Source organism: Prinia subflava, chromosome 5, assembly GCF_021018805.1.
Source record: "Prinia subflava isolate CZ2003 ecotype Zambia chromosome 5, Cam_Psub_1.2, whole genome shotgun sequence".
Lineage (NCBI taxonomy): Eukaryota > Metazoa > Chordata > Aves > Passeriformes > Cisticolidae > Prinia > Prinia subflava.
In genome coordinates this window covers 55,019,917-55,044,707 of record NC_086251.1, presented here as the reverse complement: position 1 = coordinate 55,044,707, position 24,791 = coordinate 55,019,917, and the positions used below count along the sequence as shown (strand labels likewise).

The 24,791-nt window shown below is 45.6% G+C and overlaps 1 protein-coding gene across 5 annotated transcripts in view; it reads right to left on the bottom strand.

The window, feature by feature from the left end:
* Positions 1–3,393: 3,393 nt before the first annotated feature.
* Positions 3,394–24,791, bottom strand: part of INF2 (inverted formin 2) — a 40,224-nt gene continuing 18,826 nt past the window's right edge. Inside the window, exons 3-23 of one of the 5 annotated variants that reach the window (XM_063399468.1) lie at positions 23,714–23,829; positions 23,022–23,181; positions 21,975–22,008; positions 20,820–20,961; positions 20,576–20,717; positions 19,251–20,084; positions 17,980–18,125; positions 17,832–17,893; positions 17,122–17,224; positions 16,953–17,038; positions 16,333–16,433; positions 14,977–15,047; positions 14,762–14,869; positions 13,805–13,875; positions 13,042–13,162; positions 12,293–12,457; positions 11,514–11,616; positions 10,214–10,372; positions 8,539–9,225; positions 7,013–7,072; positions 3,394–3,976 (exon numbers count right to left, since the gene is read on the bottom strand). In XM_063399468.1, coding sequence (XP_063255538.1) covers positions 7,014–7,072; positions 8,539–9,225; positions 10,214–10,372; positions 11,514–11,616; positions 12,293–12,457; positions 13,042–13,162; positions 13,805–13,875; positions 14,762–14,869; positions 14,977–15,047; positions 16,333–16,433; positions 16,953–17,038; positions 17,122–17,224; positions 17,832–17,893; positions 17,980–18,125; positions 19,251–20,084; positions 20,576–20,717; positions 20,820–20,961; positions 21,975–22,008; positions 23,022–23,181; positions 23,714–23,829 — 3,470 coding nt within the window. In that variant the 3' untranslated portion in view covers positions 3,394–3,976; position 7,013. Of the gene's footprint in view, positions 3,977–7,012; positions 7,073–8,538; positions 9,226–10,213; positions 10,373–10,456; positions 10,715–11,513; positions 11,617–12,292; positions 12,458–13,041; positions 13,163–13,804; positions 13,876–14,761; positions 14,870–14,976; positions 15,048–16,332; positions 16,434–16,952; positions 17,039–17,121; positions 17,225–17,831; positions 17,894–17,979; positions 18,126–19,250; positions 20,085–20,575; positions 20,718–20,819; positions 20,962–21,970; positions 22,009–23,021; positions 23,182–23,713; positions 23,830–24,791 lie in introns of those variants that run through there. The other 4 variants (XM_063399469.1, XM_063399470.1, XM_063399471.1 and 1 more) reach the window with 4 other exon arrangements.

Sequence of the window (24,791 nt, the reverse complement as noted above, 5' to 3'; positions counted from 1 at the left end):
AAATGCTGCAGATCATGTGGTTATTTTGCAAGATTGACACCATGCAGTAATTGCAAACATCTACAGAGGTCCTGTCACTATCAGTGCCCCATCTTTAACCCTCTGTAATCACACTTCTAGTAATGGGAAATCTGTTTATCATATCCTGCCCAGTTTTGGTTGTGAGGTGACCCAACAAAAGATGGTTTCTGATGGAGTTGGTTCATGACTGTATGTGCTTTCAGACATGTTACGTGGACATAACCTCATGACTAACATGTTCACCCATGTTTCATGGCCACACAGACAGAATGAGCCAGGGCTCCTACAGTGCTGATGTTTAGCATTGGTAAGCTTGCATGTTGTACTTGGTTGATCATTGTTTACCAGAAATATGAAGCTGTAGATCCAGGCTTTATGTTTGGACAAATGGAAACTGGTTAATTTTGCTGAAATAGGCTTATGCATTTTCTTTTATTTCTATTTATCCTCTTTCTGACTGGAACAGAAGGTGTTTCTTAGCCTCCTTGGCTGTATGGAATGTAGGAGAGAACCAAATGGCACCCTCAGCCCAAAAGATACTGGTGTAGCTTTGAGATTTCAGCCATGCTCCAAGTACAGTGCAAAGCTGTGGTGGTTCTCATGAACTGGATATAGCTCCATTTACATATCTCTGTTTTTTTCATAGAATCATTAATGTTGGAGAAGGGCCTCCAAGATCATTAGGTCCAACCTTTAACCAAACACTGCTGTGCCAACTAAACCACAGAACTCAGTGTCACATCAAGTGGTTTCTTGAACACTTACAGGGATGGTGAGATGTCATGTATAGAAAAAAATTAGGAAGGTAAAAGTTCATCTAGAAGCCAATCTGGCCACTGCTGTGAAGGATGATAGAAAGTGTTTTTATAAATATACTGCCAACAAAAGAGGGACAATGAAAACCCCATTCTTTAAGGGATGTGGAGGGGAACATTATCACTGCAGATGAGGAAAAGGCTGCCTTCTTTGCCTCAGTCTTTAACAGTAAGACTGGTTATCCTCAGGCAACCAGCCCGCTGAGGTGGCAGTCAGGGAAAGAGCAGAAAAGGCCCCCCACAATCCAGGAGGAAATGGTCAGTGACCCCCTGTGCCACTTAGGCACTCACAAATCCATGGGGCTGGATGGGATCCTCCCAAGGGTGCTGAGGGAACTGGCAGAAAACCAAAACCATTGGTAATTATTACTAACATATGTGACAATTACTTACATATATGACAATTGTGCTTAGGTGCTTTACATCATATGTGGAAAACATTGGATTGTGATGGCTGAATTCTCATGAATCATAGGTCTTCCCCATCCTCACCAGAGAAAGGAAACTCACCAAATATTTATTTTTATTCTAAACTTTGAAATATTTTCAGTATTGAAATAAAAAAAACCCCAATCAAAACTCCCCAAAAACTAACCTGGAAAATCCATTTCAGTAAACACAGCTGATTTTTGATATGAAATATTTGGAAAAGGCTTCTGTTGATTTCTTGTGTACTTTCATTTTATCATATAGCCAATGCTTAATTACAGAATATGGATTTATTTGGCAGCAAGAAGTTTGTGGTGGTCACAGCCTGGTTTACAAACCAGACTCCATGTGCAGTTGCTGTAATGCACCACAAGAATTCTATTTTGAGGTCTGTACTCATGGTTGACTTAAATGACCACAGCTCTGTTGAATTTTCCTTGATGTTCTTTTTACCAACAATTAATTTGGTCTTGCAACCACTGAAAAATCTTCGGGATCATAAGCTTTATTTCAAGCTCATAAATGGAACAAAACTGCACATCCCAGCTGAATATCAGTCTTTGACCTACTCTAATTCTTTTCTTCTGTTTTTCTTAAATAATCACTGTAATGGAAGCAGAGCTGCTCTGGAGCAATAAATTATAAATGTTGTGCTTGAATCTGCTGATTGGGATGTGATTGAATAGATAATTTACAGATGACTATTGAACAAAGAGCCCCTGGTGGCTCAAAATAACCCATTTCTTTGTAAACTCTTGAAAGCAGGGGAAAGATAATGCCAAAACCCCTCTCTTTAAATGCCAAGGTAAGTACACAGAGTAATAAAAACTCTGGCTGTGGAAATGAGCTGCTCTCTCTGGGTGGAAATGAGGGAAGCTGAAAGACCCAGATGGAGAAATGGACACATGCTGTAGCATCTGAAGTGAGCAGCTGGTGGGGCATCAGCAGGAAAGGTTCCCTAGGTAACACTCAGAAAAGCTGTTTGTTCCCCAGTGCTGCATCTCCAAATGATGTTGTTCCTATTGATCAAACGGGGGGTGGTGAGGAGGAGGCTGGCTGTGCACTGCTAGCCTGGGCTGCAGGCTCTTCTGGAAACACAGAGCTGGGAGAATGTGTTTAATACTCAGGTTTTTGCAGCTTGGAGTCTAATCTGAGAGCAGCAGAGATTGAAGAGCAAAAGGATGGTGCTTGGGTGATATGCTTTGAGACTGGAAACGAGGGAAAAAAAGGGGAAACCTGTAGATGTGACAGAGACAGGCATGCAAATCAGCCCTGGGTGACATGGTTCTGCAGGGAATGCTGAGGGTATGCCTGCTTCTGCCCACAGGAATGGGTTTTGTGTTGCAACAGGGCTGTGCTACTCTGCAGTGCCTCCTGCACTGAATCTGCCCATGTGTCTGTTCTCAGCTCATCTCTGCTTCTGCTGATCAGTTCTCAATATGCTCATAGCGATGCCTTGGTTAAAGCAAACCAGTGATTTAATTCTTGGTTTCACTTCTAAGTTTTCAGTATTACAAGGAGTAGCCTTGAAAAGTCCTATTAAGCAAAGCAAAATAAGCTTTACCCTGCACATTAGTTTAGCCACAGCGAGTTACCATATAAATGAACAGTTCTGAAACGTACCCAGCTCTTCCACTGGATTTATGTTTCAGCACATATCACACCATTCAACAAACATAGATCATTTTAAATGGACAGCTATGTACAAAATTATTATACAGTGTTATTACAAAACTTGAGAAATAAAGCTCTGAATTTTGAAAACACGATACTGCACAGTCCCAGTTTTAAAGCCAAAGTAACATGATTCCACATGTTCTGCAGCTTGGACATAGACTCTGGAGTACAAGCAGCTGACAATGGAAGTCAAGCCCAGAGATTTACTACAGGGTAAGCTGAAAACGTGTCCAGTAGAGCACTCTGGAAAACCTCTTCCTTTTGCTTTAGTAAGGGAAACCAGGGCCCTGGTTCTTCAAAAGTTGATGGATGCATCAGCATGTATTACAAGACTATTTAAGACTACTGATGCACTTCAACAGAATTGCACATAAGCATCATGTAAGAACCAGACACTGTTTATATGGCCATATGCTTAATAAAATACATACTTTTACTTTTACTTTTCCCCCCCCCCCCGTAACCAATTTTCCTTCCTTTCAGTGATTGAGAGTAAAAATACATTTGTCTAATCTGGGTTTTGGGCCTGGCCCAATATAAGTTGTCAGTGGGCAATGAGAAGAGGGACTTAACCCACTTTCACCTGTGATGGTACAGCCACTGCTTCATCTATACCCTTAATTTAGTTGAGGCACTGCTGTTTTTAACACTTCTTCAAGGGCTAAACACTGCAGTCTGTTCTTGGGCCACACTCAGCTGTCATTTCAAGAGGAGTTTGGCCTAAGAGCAGGTTGGAAGTCTTGGCTTCCAGGACAGGTCTGACCCTTTCACCGCCACTATGCACAGAACCATCCCCTGCCCCTACAGGTGCCCAGTGCAAGGCACAGGCTGAGGGCTCCAAAGTTTCTGGGGAGGCTCTTTAGGTCCTGGGGAGGGGAGTGAAAGGCTGCTTGAGGAGAGGCTTCATGGGTCTTCATGGGGCAGAAGCTGTCCATGGTGGCATTTCATTGATGCAGAACCTGGAGTCTCAGAAGCTGGCAGCACTCCAGGGACACGTGAGAGGTTCTCTCATACCTTCTGCCTTGCCATGACACCTGCAGGAAGGGGGGAAATGCAAATTATTTGCAACTATTAACAAAAGTGGTGTGTTTTTGCATGCATCTAAAGGTTGAGGTGCTGCTAGGGAAATCAGTTTCATCTGTTCCGCAGATAACCTAAAAACAGGTAGTTTGATGTATTTAATAAAAACCTCATGTTTCCAGAACCAATCCTGATGTTCCAGAGTTTGGGCAACTCTGTCTTTAAGTTTAATCCAAAACCATACATCCTTCTAGGTATTAAATTGTTGAACTAACTAAATCTAGAGGATTTAGCAGGACTGTCAGAAGGATGGGGCAGCACACTGTAGCTTGTCTCACTCCATAACTGAATCAAATACCATTTCTCAAGGCAGACATGAAGGCAAAGGCCTAGCAGGAAATGAGCATTAGATTGATGACATTCTCACAGTCCATTTAAAAACTACCCACAGACAATACTGGATCTGCAGAAGGAGAGATAAAGCACCTGTCCCTCAAAATGAAAGGAAAACCTGGACTCTCAATCCCTTCTGTGTCTTTGCAGGGGAAGGTTGATGTGCCACTGTGCCATGTGCATGTCACAGCTGCCCTTCTGCCCTTTCTCTCCCTCCTCATGAGGCTGTGATCCCTGAGCTGGTCTGTACTTGCAGTTTGGTTTTTCTTTTACTGTCTAGGGAATAAATCAAGTAGATTTGAGAGCAGGGAAATTGCTAAAGCCCAGTTGTTGCCACCCAGTTGCTTCTGGACTTGTGCTTTCAAGGCTTTTCTTTCCCCTCAACCATTCCAAGGGACATACAGAGGATAAAGGAAGGAAAAGGGGAGCTGCACAAACAGACATGAACATTTGTCTGTAGGAATTCTCTAGGGTCTAAGGCATGCAAACCCAAAGATCAGCTCTCTTGAGTTCATGTGTTTGTACAGTCTCTTCTCTCTTTTACTGTCACCTTTATAAGATGATTCTTCAAGCTTTTTCTGGATTTGGATGGAAATGAGTTGAGAAGTTACCAGGGTGCACACAAATAGTGTGACCACCAGGGCCCTGATTCCAGAGGAAAAACAGCTGAACTATTTCTTTGAAGAACATGAATATAATGTGGGATACCACTCTTTAGGTGTAAAAGCTGACATTTAAAGACATTATTACAGAAATTGCTGCATAACAAGATGTGGTCAAGGTGAAGCAAGAACTCGGTAGCTGATAACAGTCTTTTACTGCTCTGAAATATCACAGAGGCACAGGCTGCTCCTGCCATCTGCTGCTGTTAGGAAAGCTCTAAAAACTCATAAGAGGTTTGAGTCTTGATCCCTGCAGCTGGATCTGCACAAGAAGGAAGAAGATTCCTGAGTCTTCACTGAGACCCATTAACTTCCAAATCAGCAAATCCACCAGAGAAAGAAATATCCTGTATCAAAAGAGAACTAGTGGGGACCTGAACAGACCATGTATGCTTGTGACAAAACATAAAAAATAAATAAATAAATCAGGTGGAACATCCCAGGAAAAAAATATTGATTGGTAACACTAGGCTTGCTGAATTTGTCTTATCAAGAAGTTCTGTCTTATCTGTCTCATCAAGACAGGAGCTGCATTTGGGAGAGGAAGCTCTCTGGCAGGAGACTAAGACAAGCAAATGGGTTTTTGCTTCTGCTGCCCTTGCTCTGTGACATACAGAAGAACAGGAAAAAGAGAAGTGCAGGTTTCAAGGTGCAGCTCATCTCTGCCTTCCTGGCATCAGATCCCAGGCAGGCTCTGCTGGTGCAATGCCAGGCACTGCATTCCAAGGATGCAGTGAAACTCATGCCTCACTTGGTCACTTCATAAAGGTACTGTCTGCCCATCCATTCCTCTGTTTTGCATTTCTGTGACTTCCTAAGACAAAGCAAAACTGTGTTTCATATATATTTTTTTCAAATATGACTTTTTTTAAGCCTGCATGGAAAAAAAAAATTGAGTTAAGCTTTGCTCATGGTTCCAGCTGTCCTTCCAATGCAGTGTGTCCACTGGTCCTGGCATACTTCTCATCTATGCTTCCTTGCTACTATTTTCTGTTCCTGCAGGAAGTAGTCAGGACTGTAACTACCCAATGTATATCCCATTTTTTCTTGCTGGCAGTGATGCTCCAGGTGCAGGAACAAAAGCAGTCCTGTGGGGAAATCCTGCACAGATTCCTCCTGTCTCTGTGCAAGAACAGGACTCCCAGCTGGGCTCCTAGCCCCAGGGAACTGGGGATACTGGAGAATAAATACATTCCTTTCAGGAAACAAGACAAAGAGTGATTTGATAATATTGATTTAGTTCATAAGAGATGCTCATCAGCATGGAAAGGACAATGCATAACTATGCAATTTCAGTACAGTGGGTGTTTCGTTGTTTATTTTTCTTGCTTTTCTTTCCAGTTGCTGTAAAAATGGGAAGTCTTGCAAATGAAAGTCTCAACCTGGAACTCCTTTTGAGGGGCACCCATATGTTGCCAGCATCAGTGAAGGATGCAGGGAACTTGTGTGCAGCTCTGGAGTTGAATTTAGCTTTGAGTGGGAGCTGGTATCTTGCCCCAACTAGTATTTGTCCCCGGGTCCAGTGTTTTATTCCCTTTTCCTGATACCCATATTTAAACAGTGCTATAGAAAGTGTCTACCCACAAGCAAACCAAATGTTCTGTGCTGGAGGTAGGTACTGAAATTGCATGGTTACAGTTTTTGAGAAAATAATGTGATCAAAGCAAGGACTTTGTTCATCACATGAAGTTTGATTGTTTGGTTAGAATAATGGCTTTTAATTATCTGCAGGGAGAAGCAGTTTGGCTGCTGCTGACACAGAGGACAAACATGTGGGCTGTGACCCTGTGTCGAATGGAGATCAGCACTGACTCCACTCAACACAAGATCAACACCCTGGAGAGTAAAAATCAGAGTAACAAATTTATTTCTCGTGTTTGTGATTAGACACAAAGACAAAAAGCTTAGGTGACATGCTGAATACTGATTAGGTCTGTGAAGTCCCAGTGCTGTGGTTAGTTCACAAAAAAAATCCACCTTTGTGAGTTTACATACCTCATTGTGCCACACAATCTCTTTTTGTTTTATTATATCCAGTATCATTCTCAACCTCTGCTTTTGAACAAAAGAGAGACACTAAATATATCTGATTATGGCAAGGCCAAGGTAGCAACAGGGAACTTTTTAAGATGAAAATACTGTCTAGTAGCAGAGAGGTTCCTAAGAACATATAATCTTTGAATGGTTTGGGTTGGAAGGGACCTTAAAGATCATCGAGTTCCAATCCCCTTGATGCCATCCCTGGATGCTGAGGGAACCCTGTGGCTTTCTCAGGCTGGGGTCAGTTTTTAAGCCAGAACTCCTAATTCAGGTGTCAGGAAACAATTGCAGGGGCTGTGAGCATGGGATGCTCCCATTGCTGCAGCTTCTGCTCCTCCTGAGAAGCAAGTTTGGGAACCACTGTTACAGGAAATCACTTTTCATTCCTGGCTTGTTTTTAACTAGGGGAAGGTGGCATGTTTAGAAATATAAATAATACAACCCTGGGGGATGCTGCATTAAGGTAAGGCCCTCTGTGGTAGCTGCTCAACTTGTGTTGTCTTTCGCAGCAATGGTTATTCAAACTCTCTTTTCTCCTCCACCCTACTTGAAAGGAAAACCATCAAGCATTGTTAAAAAGAGACTTTCCCATTTGCCTGCCCATTTGTTTGACCTCAGGATCTTGCAGGAAACAGGCTTTGCAAAGTGTATTTTAAGTTCTAAAGGTTGACAGACCCATCTGTCTTCCCTACGAGGCATCTCCAGTTTGGGATTAAGGTGCCCACCCAAGGGTAAAAGGACCTAAAGGACTTGGACACTCTTCCCAGGTTTGGGACTGGCTGAGGACTTTTGGTCTGGAGAGGGAGCCTGTGTGGCTCCAGCAGCTGAGCTCCCTCCCAGCCCCAGCAGGGCAGCCCAGCTGGAGGATCCATCCTTGGTGGAAGCATCAGCAAGGTGCTCTTTTTCAGACCTTCCCCCCTCCTCTGCAGCAATGCTTTGAGGGTCTAATGTTTAGAAGCCACCTAAAGTACCCCTGGGGCAGGTTGTCAGGCAAAGTGCTGCTGCAATGAGGGGAAAAACCAAACAACCCCAAGGCAGCATTGATGTTGCTGCTTTTATGTGTTTATAAGTAGTTCAGAGGGGGTGATTGCTGATTAAGTACCCAGTATTAACTGCTCTTAATCACTGCTCTGGAGCCTAATGGAGCTCTTGTTTGCACATAACCGTGCCTTGTAGCTGTCTTTAGCACACTTGACAGATGTGCTTATTGCAATCTTTACTGCCTATGTGTAATGGGCTTTTTAATTATTGATTCATCATTACTCCTTTATAAACTACTTATACATGTCACCAGAATGAACTATGCTTGTGGTTTTCTTCTTAAAGCTCTTTCAGGTTTATAAAATAGAACTGCTGAATGAAACAGACTCTAGGGGCAGGGGGCATGGGGCCTTGAAGGGGAAAGAAACGGGTGTATACAAATATATCAGGAATGGTCCACATTTAAGTCAGTCCCCAAGGGCTGTTTGTAAATAGGTTACCTGAGTAGCTTTTGCTGTGCCTCTTCTTCTTCTTCCTTTTCCCTGATGGCCTCTGCTTTTCCCTGTCACTGTGAGGTTGCTCTGGGGGAAGAGTTGCTGAACAAGAGGAGTCGGTGGCTGGCTCCTCTGAGAAGGACTTGTCTTGAGAGGTGTCCAGCAGCGAGTCTGTACCAGGGTCTTCATTTTCCTTGGCCATTTCTTTAGACTCTGCCTGCTGAGCCTCACTGCAGGGAGCAGACTGAGCACCCTCAGCGGGGCATTCCTTGTCCTGGCCTCCTGACATGGACCCGTTAGTCCAGCTGAGCTGGTCTCTCCCAGCAGAGGCTGAACTGCTGCTTACAAAGCTTATCCTTGTGCCTATGTCAGCCACAGAGAAGGCAAAGGAGCCGCTCTCTGTGCTGGGCTGGAGGCTTTCCACGTTGTTTGCCTGCTCCATCTGACTGGCTCCATCAGCTTCCACCGTGCTCACTGAGGGGCTCTTGGTCTGGGACTCCAGTGGCAAACCTCCTCCAGCACTGTTTTTAGACAATACCTGGCCTGATGCTGAACCATTTGTAGCACCTCCACCTGTCTCCATCGGGGCAGTGGTTGAGGGAGGAGTGCTTTCTGAGGGATGATCATCCTTGTGTTGTTTGATCTTGTCATCAATCTGCTTCCCTGCTGCCTGCAGATCCTTAACGCTCTCTCCTTTAAACAGAAAACACTCAATCAGCCATAGCTGCAGTTTCACCAGGAATCAACCAAGATGCAGCTCCCTGCAGAGGTCACAGGTCAGCAGCTGCCTGTGGAGGGGGCACTGACCCTACAGAAGCTATGCAGAGGCAGCACCAGTTTATCCTCCCTGCACCTCCCCTCCTTATACCCAGGTGGTCACCCCGGCTGGTCTCCCAGGCTCAGCAAAGCCCCTGATTTGTTTTCAGCAGGTGTTAATGTGTCTTTGCTGCAAAGGCTGCTTTCCATGGAGGCTCCAGGACCTGCAAGGAAGCCTGGAAGTCTCTGTCAGGAAGAGAGAACCTGCTGTGAGGTTCTGGACCAGGCTGGACTGCTGGCTTGGCTGTGTGAGGAATTCCAGGCTGCCCATGAGCCAGCCTTAACCTGCCCTTGCAGAGCAGGGCTAGGAGAGCCATGGATAGATCAGTGTCCTTGGACTTGCCTAACTGCACTGACACTGAGGTCAAGAGACCAAAGAAAAGCTAAACCCATGGGCTGTCTCCTCACAAGCACCTAAAGGACTTGGGTACTTCTGCAAATGGGGTTTCTTATATTTTTTAGAGGGTTTCTTCAGTCTCGCAAGTGTAGACTAAGATGGGATGCAGCAGTCTCCAAGGCAGAACCACGCTGTGCTACTGAGACTTGAGAGCATGGAGAGGACTTGTGTGGGGATGACAGCAGTGCCATGGTGCCACGGCTGACATGTGGGTCAAGCACTTCAGAGGGTTTATCAACACTCATGCAGGGCCATGCTGCTCCAAATTCCTGCTAATTTTGTGACAGATCTGGCTAGCAACAGCTCAAGGCTCTCTGCTCCTCTTCTCCTTGGCACTGGCTGCAAAGCTTTCTTAAACAAAATGCCCCAAATACAAACACAAAAGCTTCTTGCTGGTGCATGCCTGGCTCAGGCTCAGAGGCAGATGGGAATGAATAACTGCAGGTACAGTCAGGTCTGTGTCCTTACCAGACTGGCTTTCCTCTGGGCCCTCTGCAGACAAGGGTTTGGGAACTGCATCTGACTCGTGCCTGTTCTTTGTCTTTCTCAGCGTGAAGCCTTTCCTTATGTCGGCGAGCAGGGCGTCGATGACACACACCTCCTCCTGCTTCATCAACCCCTTCTTGACTGGGGAGAGAGAGAGAGAAAGGGGTGTTAAATCTGCCCGTGAGACAGGGCAGGAGAGGACTGCAGTGATGCCACTGCATGACACACACCTCCTCCTGCTTCATCAACCCCTTCTTGACTGGGGAGAGAGAGGGGTGTTAAATCTGCCCGTGAGACAGGGCAGGAGAGGACTGCAGTGATGCCACTGCATGGCACACACCTCCTGGTTCATCAACCCCTTCTTGACTGGGGGGGAGAGAGAGAGAGGGGTGTTAAACCTGCCCATGAGACAGGGCAAGAGAGGACTGCAGTGATGCCACTGCATGACACACACCTCCTCCTGCTTCATCAACCCCTTCTTGACTGGGGGAGAGAGAGAGAGAGGTGTTAAACCTGCCCATGAGACAGCAGGAGAGAACTGCAGTGATGCCACTGCTGGAAGTGGCTACTGCTGCCCAGTACAAGCAACCACTGGGCAGGAGCAAAGCAGCTCCCCCAGGCCTGGGAGCAGCCTGTGCCCCGTGATCCCATAGCAGCATATCCTGGCTGAAGACAAAGGGATTTGCTCCCAAGCCTTGGTGCTACAGCCTGGCACCAGTGGCACCAGCTCTGCCTGGACATGTTCCTGGTTGTACCATGACCTTGTAAGATTCCCTGTTTGTTATCCATGTTGGTGGGAACTCTTTTCTTTTTGTGGGAAAAATAACTTTTTCTTACCTCTCAGATTCTTCCAATTATATTTTTCAGCCTTTCATTTTCATCCAGAAGAAGGCATATTTAAGTGACACACAAGATTTTTGGGACAACTGCAGTGGAGAGACTATTCAAGTGTATACAAGGAGGTGGAAAAGTCAAATGTTTCTTTTTAGATTTCAGATTCAAAAGTTATGTTTAGAAACTGAAAAAGTTAACTGAAATATTTAATTTGTGGTGGTTTTCTTCTTTGCTGCTCCGTCAGCAAACCTAAAATTAACTTCTCTGCCCAGCTGCAACTCTGGAAAGTCAATTCTTAGCTTTGGCTGTAAGATATCCTAAAAGCCTTTAGTCAGCCAGCACCTGGAAACCTACAAAATAAATTACCTGTACTGGTCCATTAAAGCAGGACCACCAAAGAGCTCCTATGGCTCCATCTCTATTTTTTGAAGCCATTTCAGATACTCACTGACTTTTCCATTTTCTCCCTTCTGTCTCTTCCCCTCTTCCTCTTCTAGCTGTTTTTTCCTCTTCTCTGCTTTGGCAGCTTGCTCCTTCCTGTCCTTGTTTTCCTGCAATGAAGTAACAGTGGTACGAGAAGGTTGGGTAAATGTCTGCTAGAGAAGCTGATGAAGAGAAAGGAGATCTATAGATGAAGGAAGAGAAATTCTGGCCACATCCTGTGCAATAAATTAAATGGGCATTGGGAATAAGGGCTGTCTTACCAGAGTGGTGAGAGGGGACTGCTGACTTGGCCAGGACTCTGCAATGTGCCACTCGGAGGTGGCAGTGGTGATGTGCCTCACACAGCTCCCTGCAGTGTGCTCACCTGCCTGACCTCTAGCTGAGGTGAAAGTGGGAGATACTGAAGCCACAGTTTTTTTCCAAACAGGTGGCTTTTTTACTACATATCCCCCTTCCGAGCCTGTTTGCTCAGGTTGGAGCAAAGGGCGAAGTTTTGTAAGCCCCTTTCACTAAAACTTGCACACTTGGCCCAAAAGTCACAAAATCTTTGTGGCTCTGCAGCTAAATCACAAACCCCTGGTGTTTGGGCCAGGCCCAGCAGCAGGAGGCAGTGGAGGATGGATCAGACACAGCCTCATTGGGGGACCTCATGCCAAGTGCCAAAAGCAGGAGGCTGTAACCAGGTTCCCCCCTGGATCTGGGGGCCCATCCCACCCCTGTCCACTGGAGTGGAGGCAGCTGCCAGCACTAGGGATGCTCAGCATCCCGTGTGCAGATGCCAACCTTCAGGGCTCGGATGAAGAGATCTCTGAAGGTCTTCATGACGCTAAATATGTCCTCTAAGGACAACTTGCTTGGGTCTTCACAGAGATAATTTGCAAGCTCTTCTCTCTTCTTTTCAATGGTTTCAAATTCTTCTTCCAGTTTTCTGGAGGCATCAATGCTGTCCTGGAACACATTAAATGTACACAGTAAAACACCATGCAGAGGATAACAAGTGAGGTGCACTCACAGAGGAAGGATTAGAGCTTAGAGCAGGACTCTGGGTCCTGGCTTTTAACTGCAGCGGAGCTTTAGGGAAACAAGTCGGAAGAAATTAAGATTTGCAGATGATCTTTACTCTTGGCAACTGTGCTGTGCAGTTTACAGGGGTGGCTTGACCAAGACGTGGAAAGCTTCATGCAAAGCTCAATCCCAAGCAAAGGGCTCACTCTGGTGACCCACCCAGAAGGTGACCATCTTCCCTTAAAGAGGGGAGTCACACAAAAGCATGGACAGAGCAGTTGGGCACACACCCAACTGCTCCCCAAGCAGAGGCCAGAACTGGCCTCCCCAAAGGTATCTAGGTTTAGGTTGCAGCTGGCAAACACACATTTATTTGTGTTGTGTGGCATTGCAGCCTATTTCCCAATCTGAGAGCCTGCCTTGTGGCAATATCTCCTGCCCTCTCATGAGGCTCCTCAGCTGCAGATGTACCATGCACCACCCCTCTGAGTGAAATGGGGGAGATCTAAGGCAGCTCCATTACTGACCTGGATGGGTTTCTCATACTGCTGTTTCACATCCTCATTTGATGACAAGACTTTCCGCTGAAGCTCCAGCAACTTCTTTAAATTGGTGCCGGACTCCGTGCGTATAATATCAAGATTAATTCTGAAATCACACAGAACCCTGCCATTAGTTTACACTCCAGCATCTTGAGCTGACAAAGGAGTGGACAAATCTGAGCTCATGGTTTGGTCACCCCACTGCTTCCCACCACTTCACTGAACTGAACCCTGTGCTCTGAATTCTCCATACAGTCCAAGCTCATGGAAAACAGCTTCCCTCCCTCCACAGTACTTATGGAAAAGCTGCCAGGCCTACCTACAGTATTGTGTGTAGGGTAGATGAATGCCAAAAAATGTCCACCCATTCGAGAGGCTGTTCTCCACCTGCCATGCTCAGCATTAGCTCACTTTCCCTGCCTGGAGGTACTTCAGAAATGCTTCTGGGTAGCTGGCCTTCACCAGCTCCTGCCACCACAAAGGCAGTGCACATTTCAGAAGGGTCTGGGAGGCAGTTCTAACTGACTGCTCTGCAAATTTCAGTCCTAAGTGTTGCCAGCTGTAGTAGAATTATTATATATTAAAGGGCTTTCAACATTCATCAACCAAATCTTTCAGTTAAAACTATGTAAGATGCCATCTTGTTAATCTCTATACCAGCTGTGTGTGTCCTAATTTCTGGTACATTGTTGATGCGCATGGGATTTATTTTTGTTTTTAATTCAAAGGAAGTGACACACAATTTTACCCTGCTGCTTTTGAAACATATTCAAGATCCTTTGGCAGTTCCAGTAGGTCCTTGTGGCTGTTTTCTACTTCCTGAAGAGGAAGAGAGAAAGAAGTGTTATTTGGTGTGTGGCAGGAGCTGAGGGGAAGCTGGACAGAAATGTCCAGGAAGGATGAGTGTGCTCTGTTCTGCTATTGCCCCCCTGTCTGTAGTTTGCACATTCAGAGAGGAAAGGCATTTTCCCTGGCTATAAAAACATAGCAGAGTGCTGAACCCTGACAAATGCTCATAGTTCAAAGCAAAGCAGGGCTCTTCTTGAGCATGAAGGGAGGCAGGACTGTGGTTTGATGCAATCTGACACTTCCTACGGTCCCAGAAGGGTACTAAAAGGCCTTGAATCTTAATTGCATTCTTTACTTTCACAGCTGTCCTTGCTGAAACTACTGCCAGCTAAAGCAGGGCTTGAGCAAGCATAATTGAAACAGAGGGACATTGATGAATGAAGGTGGCAGAGCAGAGCATGGAGAAAAAAGATAAAAACAGCATTGCAGGGAATAGGAAAACCATGGTGGCTTGGAGAGAAGCATGAAAAGCCTGAGCATAGTCTGGAGGAAAAGGGAAAGTCCACGGAAAGGCAGAAAGGCTGAATGGGTACAGATGAGCCAGGACAGCTTTGTGCTCTGTGGTTTGCAGCTGCTGATGTGCAGATTGCACAAATATGAAAGGAAGTTGCAGACATTGTGGGAAAAGATGCTGGAGGGAAGCAGAGCAAGTCTTAAAATAAGGAGTAGTGCCCACAAGCAGCCTCCACCAGAGTCACCAAAGTGATTCAAATGCTCCTGACTTGTGACACTCTGGGGCTTGCCAGGGAGGATGCGAGTATGAGCATGTGGCATTAGCCAACAGCAGAGTAGGAGAAATGTTTCATCTGTGATAAAACCCTCCCTCTTCCCTATGTGCAGGACTTGGCAGTGGTACCTCCAGAATATGGTGGAGCAGTGTAATGCGGGTTTGGTTTGCTTTGGTTTCTGTTAGCTTGAGTAAAGTGCTGATTTTAAACCCATCGGCATCGCCTGTGTGACTTCCCTACAAGAGAGAAAGAAAGCAGGTGTAACTCCTGTGTCCATCCAAACTACAACCCTAAAGGAGATCATTCATAGGCAGTAATTGGGGAAGACAAAAAAAGTCCTTACATAGTTCAGGAAGTTTCCAACTTTGAGAATCAGTTGACAAAAGACTGGCAGGCGATGACTGGTCAGAAGATCTGAAAAACATAAGGGACTTCAAAGCAAAAGCCTCTGCTACACCAGAACATGTCCTAAACTGCACTGAAACTAGCAGAGAAACTGATTCTATGTAGATTCAGTTCCATGGGTTGTAAAAGTCTTTGTTCACTTATGTTTCTTTCTTTACATCTCATCTCTCATTTCCTAATGGCAAATAACCTGGAGTTGGACTCTCCTCACTAACAGCAATTAAAGTCCTGCCTTCCTTGCAAGTTTCCCAGTGCAGGCAAGGGTAACTGGGCTGCAAATTTTATCTTGCCAATTTGATTTAGCTGTGCTGTGAAGCCAGTTCTGACTGCCCTATGATCACCTGCCAGCTGCTAAAACCAGACACGCTCACCCTGTTCCTGGTCTCTCATAGCAGAGGTCATTACTGACCAGGCATGAAGAGTACAGTCCCTGTCCTTGCTCTTACAACAGGGTGCTGCAGTGCTGTGCTTTCTGAAGCACTTAGCTTTGAGGCAAGAACAGCTCCAAAAGGATAACTGGGCTGCTGAAAGTAATTTTGGGGGATTCTTCAACTTATCCCAGCAGACAGCTGTAATGCCTGCTGGAGAAACCCTTAGCAGGGGTTGGGGAAACTGGCTTTATAGGACAGATGACACTTGACAGTGCCAAGAAGAGCATACTGCTCTCAGAGGAGTGGGACCAAAGGGTTCTGCCACAGGAAGCCAAAATCTATTGCATAAACTTTCTGTGTACCCACCATATTGGAGCATCAGCAGTTTATAACCCAAAATAACAACCTTTTTCTTCTGGTTCCATTTCTAGGCAGGAAAATACTAAAGCATCGCTACTTTCAGGGGAAGTTTGGGGTAGGCTTTTCTGACAGCAGAGAAAATTGCTGTATGAAGCTCTTAATTTGGGAAATAATGCTTGGATGGATGAATTAGCTGCAGCACGGCCAGCTATGCTGTCTAAATTCAGCTCCTTTGAAACAGGGCTGATGAACTTCCAGCACTTCTCCATTCAAAGTGTTTCAGAGGAATACATCTGCTGCAGAAAAAAGGGGATGAGGGTGAGAGAAAATGATCTTTGGTGCCATTAAGGGCTTTGACCATCAGTGGAGACACCTAAAGTTACATCCCAATTGCAGCAAACCAGTGAATGGACCACACAGGAGTCCTTTGGGTTTTGGCTAGTAATATTGCAGAGCTCCGGGGGAGTTTTGGGGGTAACACTGCAGAGTTCCAGGGACGTTTTGTGGAGGTTAAAATTTCCTATCTTAAATCAGATGAAGAAATAAGCTCAGGCCATCTATACCTTCACAGGCTCTCCGGATGGCTTCAGCTTTGGGCTGAATCATGTCGAGCACGACGGTGGTCTCCTCACAGATCAGCATACACTCGATGCGCAGCTGGTAGCTGAGGGTGGAGATGGATTCACACCATGAAGGCCCTGGGATCTCAGCCAGCACAGCAGCTCCCTTCCCACAGCACCAGCAAGCCCACACCACCCCACAACACTGCTGTCAACCACATCCACACCAACCTACTGGTGTGGCCTGTGGAGGGAGGAGAGGGGCCCTGAGCACCAGCAGGGATGCAGGTTCTGATGGTGCATTGTGGTCAGCAAAGAGGAGAGTTTCCCCTTCTTGGCACTGCACTTGGCACTGCCTTTCATTAAGTTATGGAGCATCTTTGGGCAGATCTGACCCTGAGTCTGGGCCAGCTTCTGCTGCTTCAGAGGGAGAGGAGGTGCTGGATCAGGAAGAGCCCTTCATCTAAGGGTAACAGGGAAAGGGATAGCTCCAAGGGGGAAAGGGGAATCCACCAGTTATATCCATCAGTGTTGGTCTGTGAGGCTCCTGTAAAAAAACCTTAAACTTCCCAGGGGTAAATCAAGAAAAAGATTGGGCTGAAGATCATGACCAATAACCTTACCTAGGAATCTGAAGGAGGAGAAGATAGAATTGATCTGCATTTGCTAGCTTTGATTTCTCTTCTTTGAAGGCCTTCAGGTTTTCTATCTAGTGAGAAATAAAGAATCAAGACTGCAGGGCTGCACTACATGTTCAGCTCTGTGAACCAAGGGTACTGTTTTCCTCCTGACCTCATGCTTTTCTGGCAGCAGCTTCAGCAACTGCTTCAGAACCTCAACATCAAACTTGGTCCGGTCCCCATTCTGGATCATGGCAGTCACCTCTTCATTGGAGCTGCAGGAAGGAGGAGCAGAGCCAGACATCAACCAAAGACCACTTTTCAACTATCACACACTACCAAGAGAGTTATCTGTGCAAGCACTCTGTGCTTTCCCTAGTAAAGAGTCACAATAATCCAAAAGGAAAGGTATCTCCCCACAATTAACTTAGAATGAGGACCTGGATCCCTGCTATGACCCAAATCTTATTTCTGGCCCTGATCAAATGACTCAAGGCCAGAGATGAATCCTGCTACTGAGACCCTGTCTCTTTTTTCATCCTAGAAAAAAACTGAACTCTTCATTTGTCCATTGGCCCTGATTTGAAGAGGGATTTGACCTCCAGGTGTCTCACAGTCTATGTCACCCTAAGAGTCTGTGCCACAACTTTATCTGTAAAATCCCCTTTGCCAAAATATGGGGAAGTTGTATGTAAAAACATAATTAAAACCCTAAACTCAGTATTTTAAAGACAGTATAGGACAAAATAGGGAATGTTCAAATGATTTAGTAGCATGGACACCAAAGCACATTGGCTAGAACAGATTTTGTGAGGACCTTCCAGATACTGCAGAACCTGCTCAAAGTTTTGTCAACTGTTACAAAAACTGGCCATATCTTACCATTTAAATTGCTTCAAAAATATGTTCAAATTGAGACTTTTCTTGGAGTCCAAAAATGTGATCTTCATTAAAGAAAAAGAAGATAACTCATATTAGATGAGCTGTCTGCAGGGATCTTTACTTGAAAAAACAGGGGGGGCCTCCTCACCTCCTTGGGCTCTGCCTTCACCGGTGCTGCTGTCTTCTCCTTGGGGGTTGGCTGTGGGAAGCAGAAGAGCTGCTCAATGCTGCTGTAGTTGGGCTCGATGGTTTCCTCACTGCTGCTGCTCACAGAAGCCCACATTGAGTGGCTCTCTGAAAGAAAGACAAAGTGTTCAGACTGGCTGCAGGGACAGCTGAAAGCTCCTGTGGCAAGGTGAGCTGCTAGCAGGGACGCTCTTCAGAACATGAATGAAATGAGAATAGGTATATTAGGGCTGGATAAATGGTCATTATTGAGGAGGGGCAAGTGCCACAGGCGGGATCCAAAGGGCCTGAAGGGCAATTAATCCTGGTAAGGGGAGGCAGCACTGGGCAGAGAGAGGCTGTACAGCCCCATCCCTCCCTGTAAAACTGCATTTTCCTCCATGGTGGGCAAACTACACCAGCATGACAAGGACATGAAAACTTTTCATTTCTAGACCCCGGTTGATATAATTTTTGCTTCCTTGCATCCTAACAGAGGGACTGGGCAAAACTTGGACATTTTCTGACTGTGTCCTTCTCCATTTTGTATTTTATACTCAAGTCTCCTTGTATAATGCTGGCTACAAAATTGTTTGAATTCATTTCTACTGAATGAATTTTTTTTTGTATCTTAAACAAAAGTCATCACCCTAACATGCCTGTAGAAGCTTCTACTGAAATAATTCCAACATTTTACTGCTCTTGTGATTGAAGACATGCCTTATTTAGATTTCACCTCTGCCTACTTTCATGCAGTGGATGCCTTATTTGTCTAGGACAAAGCTGACACAGCTTGTACCAGCTTCTTCTCACATTTCATGCTCCACTTTGAATCCACTAGTAGAGGGAAATGTAACCCAAAATCAAGAGATATGTGATGTGATCCTCACATGCACTCTTACTCATGACTTTAATACACTCAGATGCAGGCACAGATGAGCTGGGTAATAAAAGTTTGAAGAACTCAGATCAGAACCTGATCTAAGGCGCGTCGTAGTGAATCAGGAAAATATTCCCATCTCTTTCTCTTCTTTTAAGTTCAAAGTATTTTAGCTACAAACAAGCTATTCCAAAGTGCTAATTCAGTTGGAATATGTACTATTACATTAGTAGTTTCATGTTACTTTTATATCAGCTCTGTAAGTCAAAAGTAATCAGGGAAGTTCTGAATCAACCACATCTGACAAACTTTATGATAGTATTTCTTCCTCTGGGAAGCAAAAGCAGCAGTGACTTTACGCCAGAAGCACCCACCTCTCACCACGTTGGAGGGCAGCTTCTGCCAGTTCAGCTTCTTCATTCTCAGCGTTGGTGTCTTCACCGCCTTGCGGGGAGGCCTGCCCAAGCCAAGGGAGCAGCTGTACTGGGAGGCCACCACAGCTTCTATGTGATCTCCTGCCATGCCAGGAAGGAGGGGTGGAGGGGGTGGGATGCCCCCCATGCCAGGCAATGGGGGTGGAGGGGGAGGGATACCACCCATGCCAGGCAATGGAGGTGGAGGGGGAGGGATGCCCCCCATTCCAGGTAATGGAGGTGGAGGTGGAGGGATACCACCCATACCAGGTAATGGAGGTGGAGGAGGAGGAGGAGGGGTAATACCCCCCATGCCAGGCAATGGGGGTGGAGGAGGAGGAGGAGGAGGAGGAGAGGTAATACCCCCCATGCCAGGCAATGGGGGTGGAGGTGGAGGGATGCCAGGGAGTGGAGGGGCTGGAGGTGTATTTGTCATGGGGGATGTGGGGTTCATGGCTGCTGTGCCAGGGGGTGGAGGTGGTGGGGCTGGAGGTGCCGGGTTGGGAGCAGTGTTGGAGGGAGGGTTAGATTTCTCTGGCAGAGCACAGCAGGCTGTGAACTGGCAGGATGAGATCTTCTTCTCGTTGGCCAGTGGTCCTGAGGATGTCACTGGTGCCCTGGTGGGGTTTGAGGACCCCACTGGACACCGAGCTGCACGTGCACAAGGTTCTGGTTCACCCTGGGTGCCCCCGGCCGTGCTCCCAGACAGGCGGTTTTCAGCTCGCTTTTGCTTGTTTGGGTGTTTTTTGATAGACAGCAGCCTCTCAATGACTTCTTCAACTGTGTTCCCCTGGACTAGAGAAACGAGTCAGGGTCAGGGAAGGGAACGAGGCCCACAGGCTGGTTCATGCTATTCAACCCTCACCAAGCAGCAGCTCTGGAGCCATGGAGAGCCCGTTTCCTGGTGCCACTTTACACAATTACATCTTTGGCTTCTAGGCAATTTCCTTCCCACGTGCCCAGCCCACAAACACTTTTGAGCATGCCTGCCAGCAAGACAGGCCATCACCAGTGGCAGGATGCCAGTGAGGACAGATTCCCACTGACTCCTGTGAGCCAAAGCTCAGGGATTAACCATTAAAACAAGACTGGGAATCCCAAGCCCACTGCTAACTGTGGCCACCCACATGGATGAAGCTTCACTTGACCTTATACAGAAGGTCTAGCTTTGTCCCAGCTTCTGTTCAGCTCTTACCAAGACCTACAGACTGGGGAAAGACTTTTATGGGACAAGGGAAAACAGGAGGAGTGTGCAAGGCTGGATGGACATGTCACTTCATTCTTACTGTCATTGGCGAGTAAAAGGGCTCTGTTCACTACGGCATCCAAGGACTCCCACAGCAGGAGGCTGGAGTGGTGAGATGGTTCCAAGTGCAGCAAGCTCTGAAGGATGGACAGGAGCTGGACAGAGACTGGAGAACGGCTCACCTGGAAGACAGAGCAGCTTCTGTCACAGCAAGGCTGGATCCCAGCAAAGTGGATTAACTTTGCCATTGTGTGACCTCGCACCCCATGCGAGGGGCAACTTACTTTATTGAAGAGAGATGAAAAGACCTCATGATGATCATTCATGTTTATCCCATCACATATCCTTAATAATTCCTCATCATCCTCTATTTTGAACTCCTCAAATGTGTCACACTGGATAAGCAGATCCTCCTCCTCGATGTCTCTGCAATATTACAGCATTAGTTTTCATTGGAGAGCCCTTCACTAATTTTCAGCTGATTGTTTTTGTTAAATGGCTTTTATCTCCTTGCCTCTCACACTCAGCCAGTTGGTGTTGAAAGTACCCAACCCTGCTCTATTTATAAAGGATGAGATGCATCCTTTCTTGAATTGAATGTACCTTTTCCTGCCATCAACACATACAAAGGAATGGGACTTCTCATGGCATAACCTGGCCCAGTAAAGGCTTGCTATGGAATTCTCCTTGGAGCTGTAACAACAGAGTGGCATTCTGATCTTTCTGAAACCAGGCTGCCACCTTTATTTTTTTAAAGTCAAGACTAATTGAAAATATTCCAGCAATGTTTCTATTTGAAAAAAATCTCCTTCTCTGTTACTCAGAACTGGATTTCAAAAAGCACCAACACTCCTAAAGCTGACTTTTTCAGCATTCTCAAGACCACTCAGTGTTAGAATTTTACAGTTGCTACTCTATTAAAAGATCTTCTCTTCCCTAATTTTTATGGTGTTGGATGGAGCAATTCCAGTTACATGGATAATTGCAACTCACATAAACTGCATTCTAGAATTTATCACAGATGCTTCTGATAGAACATAATTTTTAAATTACATTCAGATATGCATTAGTAAATTGTTTTAGCTGGATGCTTCTGGGACCAACAGCAGCAGTTTTGAACACAGTGAGCTGCTCAGTGAGCCCACAGCATTGCTTCAGATTCAGTCTGAAACAGCCTCAATGAGGACATTGCTACTCCATCTGTGTCCAGAGCCTCTGTGCATGCCATCTGTGCCAACAGCTGTCCCTGTGACACTGTGGTTGGCAAGAGCATCTTAACACTGGCCAAATGCCTCCAGCTCCCCTGGAATGGGTGCATGCAAGCACGGTCCACTCCACCCAGGCACACTGCACACAACAGAAGGTTGGATAAGTATTAGGTTTCCACAGCTACTTCACTGTCAATCTCATTTAAAAAAAAAATAAGTAGAGATCCTTACCTTAGCTTGTCTAAAACATCCAACAGCTGAAGCCCTGGCAGGTGAAAAAAATAGATACAGTTGCATTATGACCCACTTGGTACTTATTTGTTATGAACTTTACATATGTTATGCTCACAAACACTTTTTGCAGAGAGAAAAAGTGAAAATATCTTCAGATGGATCTATCAAAGCAGAGTCAATCTGGCAAATGATGAGACACCACGGCACACATCTGCAGCACCTGTGTGAACCACTGCACAATCCCCCTGGGACAGAGAGACACAGGCAGTTCTGGGGCATGAGTGACCTCAGTCCAAATCAGATACCTAAAATCAGTCTGATATGGTCAAATGTTCCTTGGTGTCCATGGAGAGAAATGGAGCCCAGGCTCACCAGCTCAGGTGAATCCCAACCATGGAACTTAGGAGCCTGGGCTTCCAGCAGTGGGAAAGAACTTCTGAACCATGGGACAGCTCTGTGGCTCAGCTGAGTAGACACAGAGTGAAGAAACTTTATCAGCTCTTACACATAGTTATAGTATCTGGAAATGTGGCCACACTTATGGCAACACCATAAGATGGTTGGTTATAGAAATGTTCTGAAGAAGCTCAAGTGATACGGTGCTGCTGGGATTCCAGAAAAGATCAAAGCAGCCAAGTTGGGAAAGCAGCCCAGTTAAAAAAATCTGTTGACAGAAAGGCTGCTGAGAAAAAAGGTCAAAAGAAAGAAGAAAATTAATATTTGCAGTTTTGCTCCCCAGACTCCTCAGGCACCTTATCACAGAATTCACAGAATCACCAAGTTGGATGAGACCTTCAAGATCATCGAGTCCAACTCAGCCCTAACACCTCAACTAACCCATGGCACTGAGTGCCAAATCCAGTCTTTTTTTAAACACATCCATGGATGGTGACTCCACCACCTCTCTGGGCAAACATTCCAGTACTTTATCACCCTTTCTGTAAAAAACCTTTTCCTAATATCCAATATCTAATATGGATACATCTGAAAAAAACCATTTGGTAACTAACTCTCTCCAGGGAAAGGTGTAACAACCATCCTTACCTATGAACTCGTTTCTGATTTGTGTCCTTGTTCTGAGCTCTTCTTTGCCCAGGATGATGGCATTGATAGCACTCAGCAGTGTCACCATGTATGGCACGTTGTCTGTGTTGGACAGCTCGTTCATTATGATGCTGAATCGATACTGCTGGTTCTTCACACTCTGTTGGTAACACAACTGATATTATAACAAGACTGGTCTAATTAGACATAAATGCCCGTGACTGTGGTGCAGGCTCTCAGATGGAATTAGCACCTGAAATCCTCAGTTCATCCCACTGTGCACAGGACAGGATGACACAGTAAGAGCAGCACTCCTCCATTGTGGAGCAGGGGCTGGTTGGCAGAGAAAGCCATTGAAAACACCTCTTGGATCCCTTTGTGCTTTCTGATGCATGAACCTGAGCTCATGGGCAGTGAAACCTGTGGATGTGGCAACATTTATTGTGCTGGTGGTGCATTTGGGGCCAGGCAGCACCTTGTGGCTGGCAGTCATCTGTCCACACAAGTCACAGAGCAGCACCACAGACCTCCGCCGAGCACAAGAAACTTCCTACAGCTTTCACTTTATAAACCCTTACTTCTCTTACCAAACAATGCAAAATAAACTTTACTCCCACCCTTTTCTGCAGTACATAGATCTGTCTGCATGGATCAAAGCTGAGCCATTCCTCCTGCTCCAACCAAACACTTGCCTTGTAATGGTCCAAGGCATCCAGAGCCAAAGAGTGGCCATCTGATGAGTAAATGCAAAGTGCAGCCAGGAGCTCAAATATTTGCTTTTTGACCATGACATTAGTCGTGTCAAGTGCTGTAGGAAAAACAGAACAAAACAAGGCAGAATTTAATTAATTTAATTAATGTTCCGAATCTCAGTGTCTTCTGCAACATGGATTATGAACAGCAGTAGAAAAGAGACTGAAGGAGGAGACCCATTACAGTGGAAGATGGGAAGAGAAATATCTTAATGTACAGATATCCCATTCCAATAGCATTATGTGGTGGTAACTTTTAGTGGGAACAGTAAATGCTACAGGTATCCCACTGGCATTTTGGTGCAGCTTGTAGTTATTCAACTTTTCCATGTCCCAGTGACATGCTGCAACAGCAGCCAGGATTTTTCAGCACATACAAAATTTATTTCTCATTTTCACATATAAGTATTTTCTAGAACAGCAGTTGAACAATTTTCTTTGATTAATGACTCGTATTTTAGTGCAGAAAATCTCAATATGCATATGAGTTAGAGCACTTGTTCCAGTGGGTCCCCATATATTCCCCTTTTGCACTACTCCTTCTCTGTGAGCTGGGAGGGAGTGCATTAGGCTGTCTTATTTTTCCTATATTAGAGCTCAAAGAAGCTCCAACACTGAAAAGTCCAGGATACCCCCATTTTCACAGTACAAAAATGCCATATCCATATTTTATATAGGCTAAGAAAACACAGGGTGAAGAGGAAGGAAGGGGACTTCAAAACTGAAGAGGGAGGCAAGTCAGCTTTCAGAGTAAATGCATTTTAAAAAGCTATCAATAAGGTTTCTGGGTACAGCTGTGATCTCTGTGGAGCAGCACAGAAGTTGTCCTTCCAGCACCATGGGATGCTGTACAATAAGTTCTGTGAGATGCCCTGATGAATCTCAAAGCTAATGATGAGCCAAGTGAATGGCAGAAGAATGTGAGTGGTGTTACCCACCATCTTCCAGAAGGAGCAGAGTGAGCAGCACAGAGAGCAGGCTCTGTTGAGTCCAAGCATGCCACTTTCCTTCCTCTTTA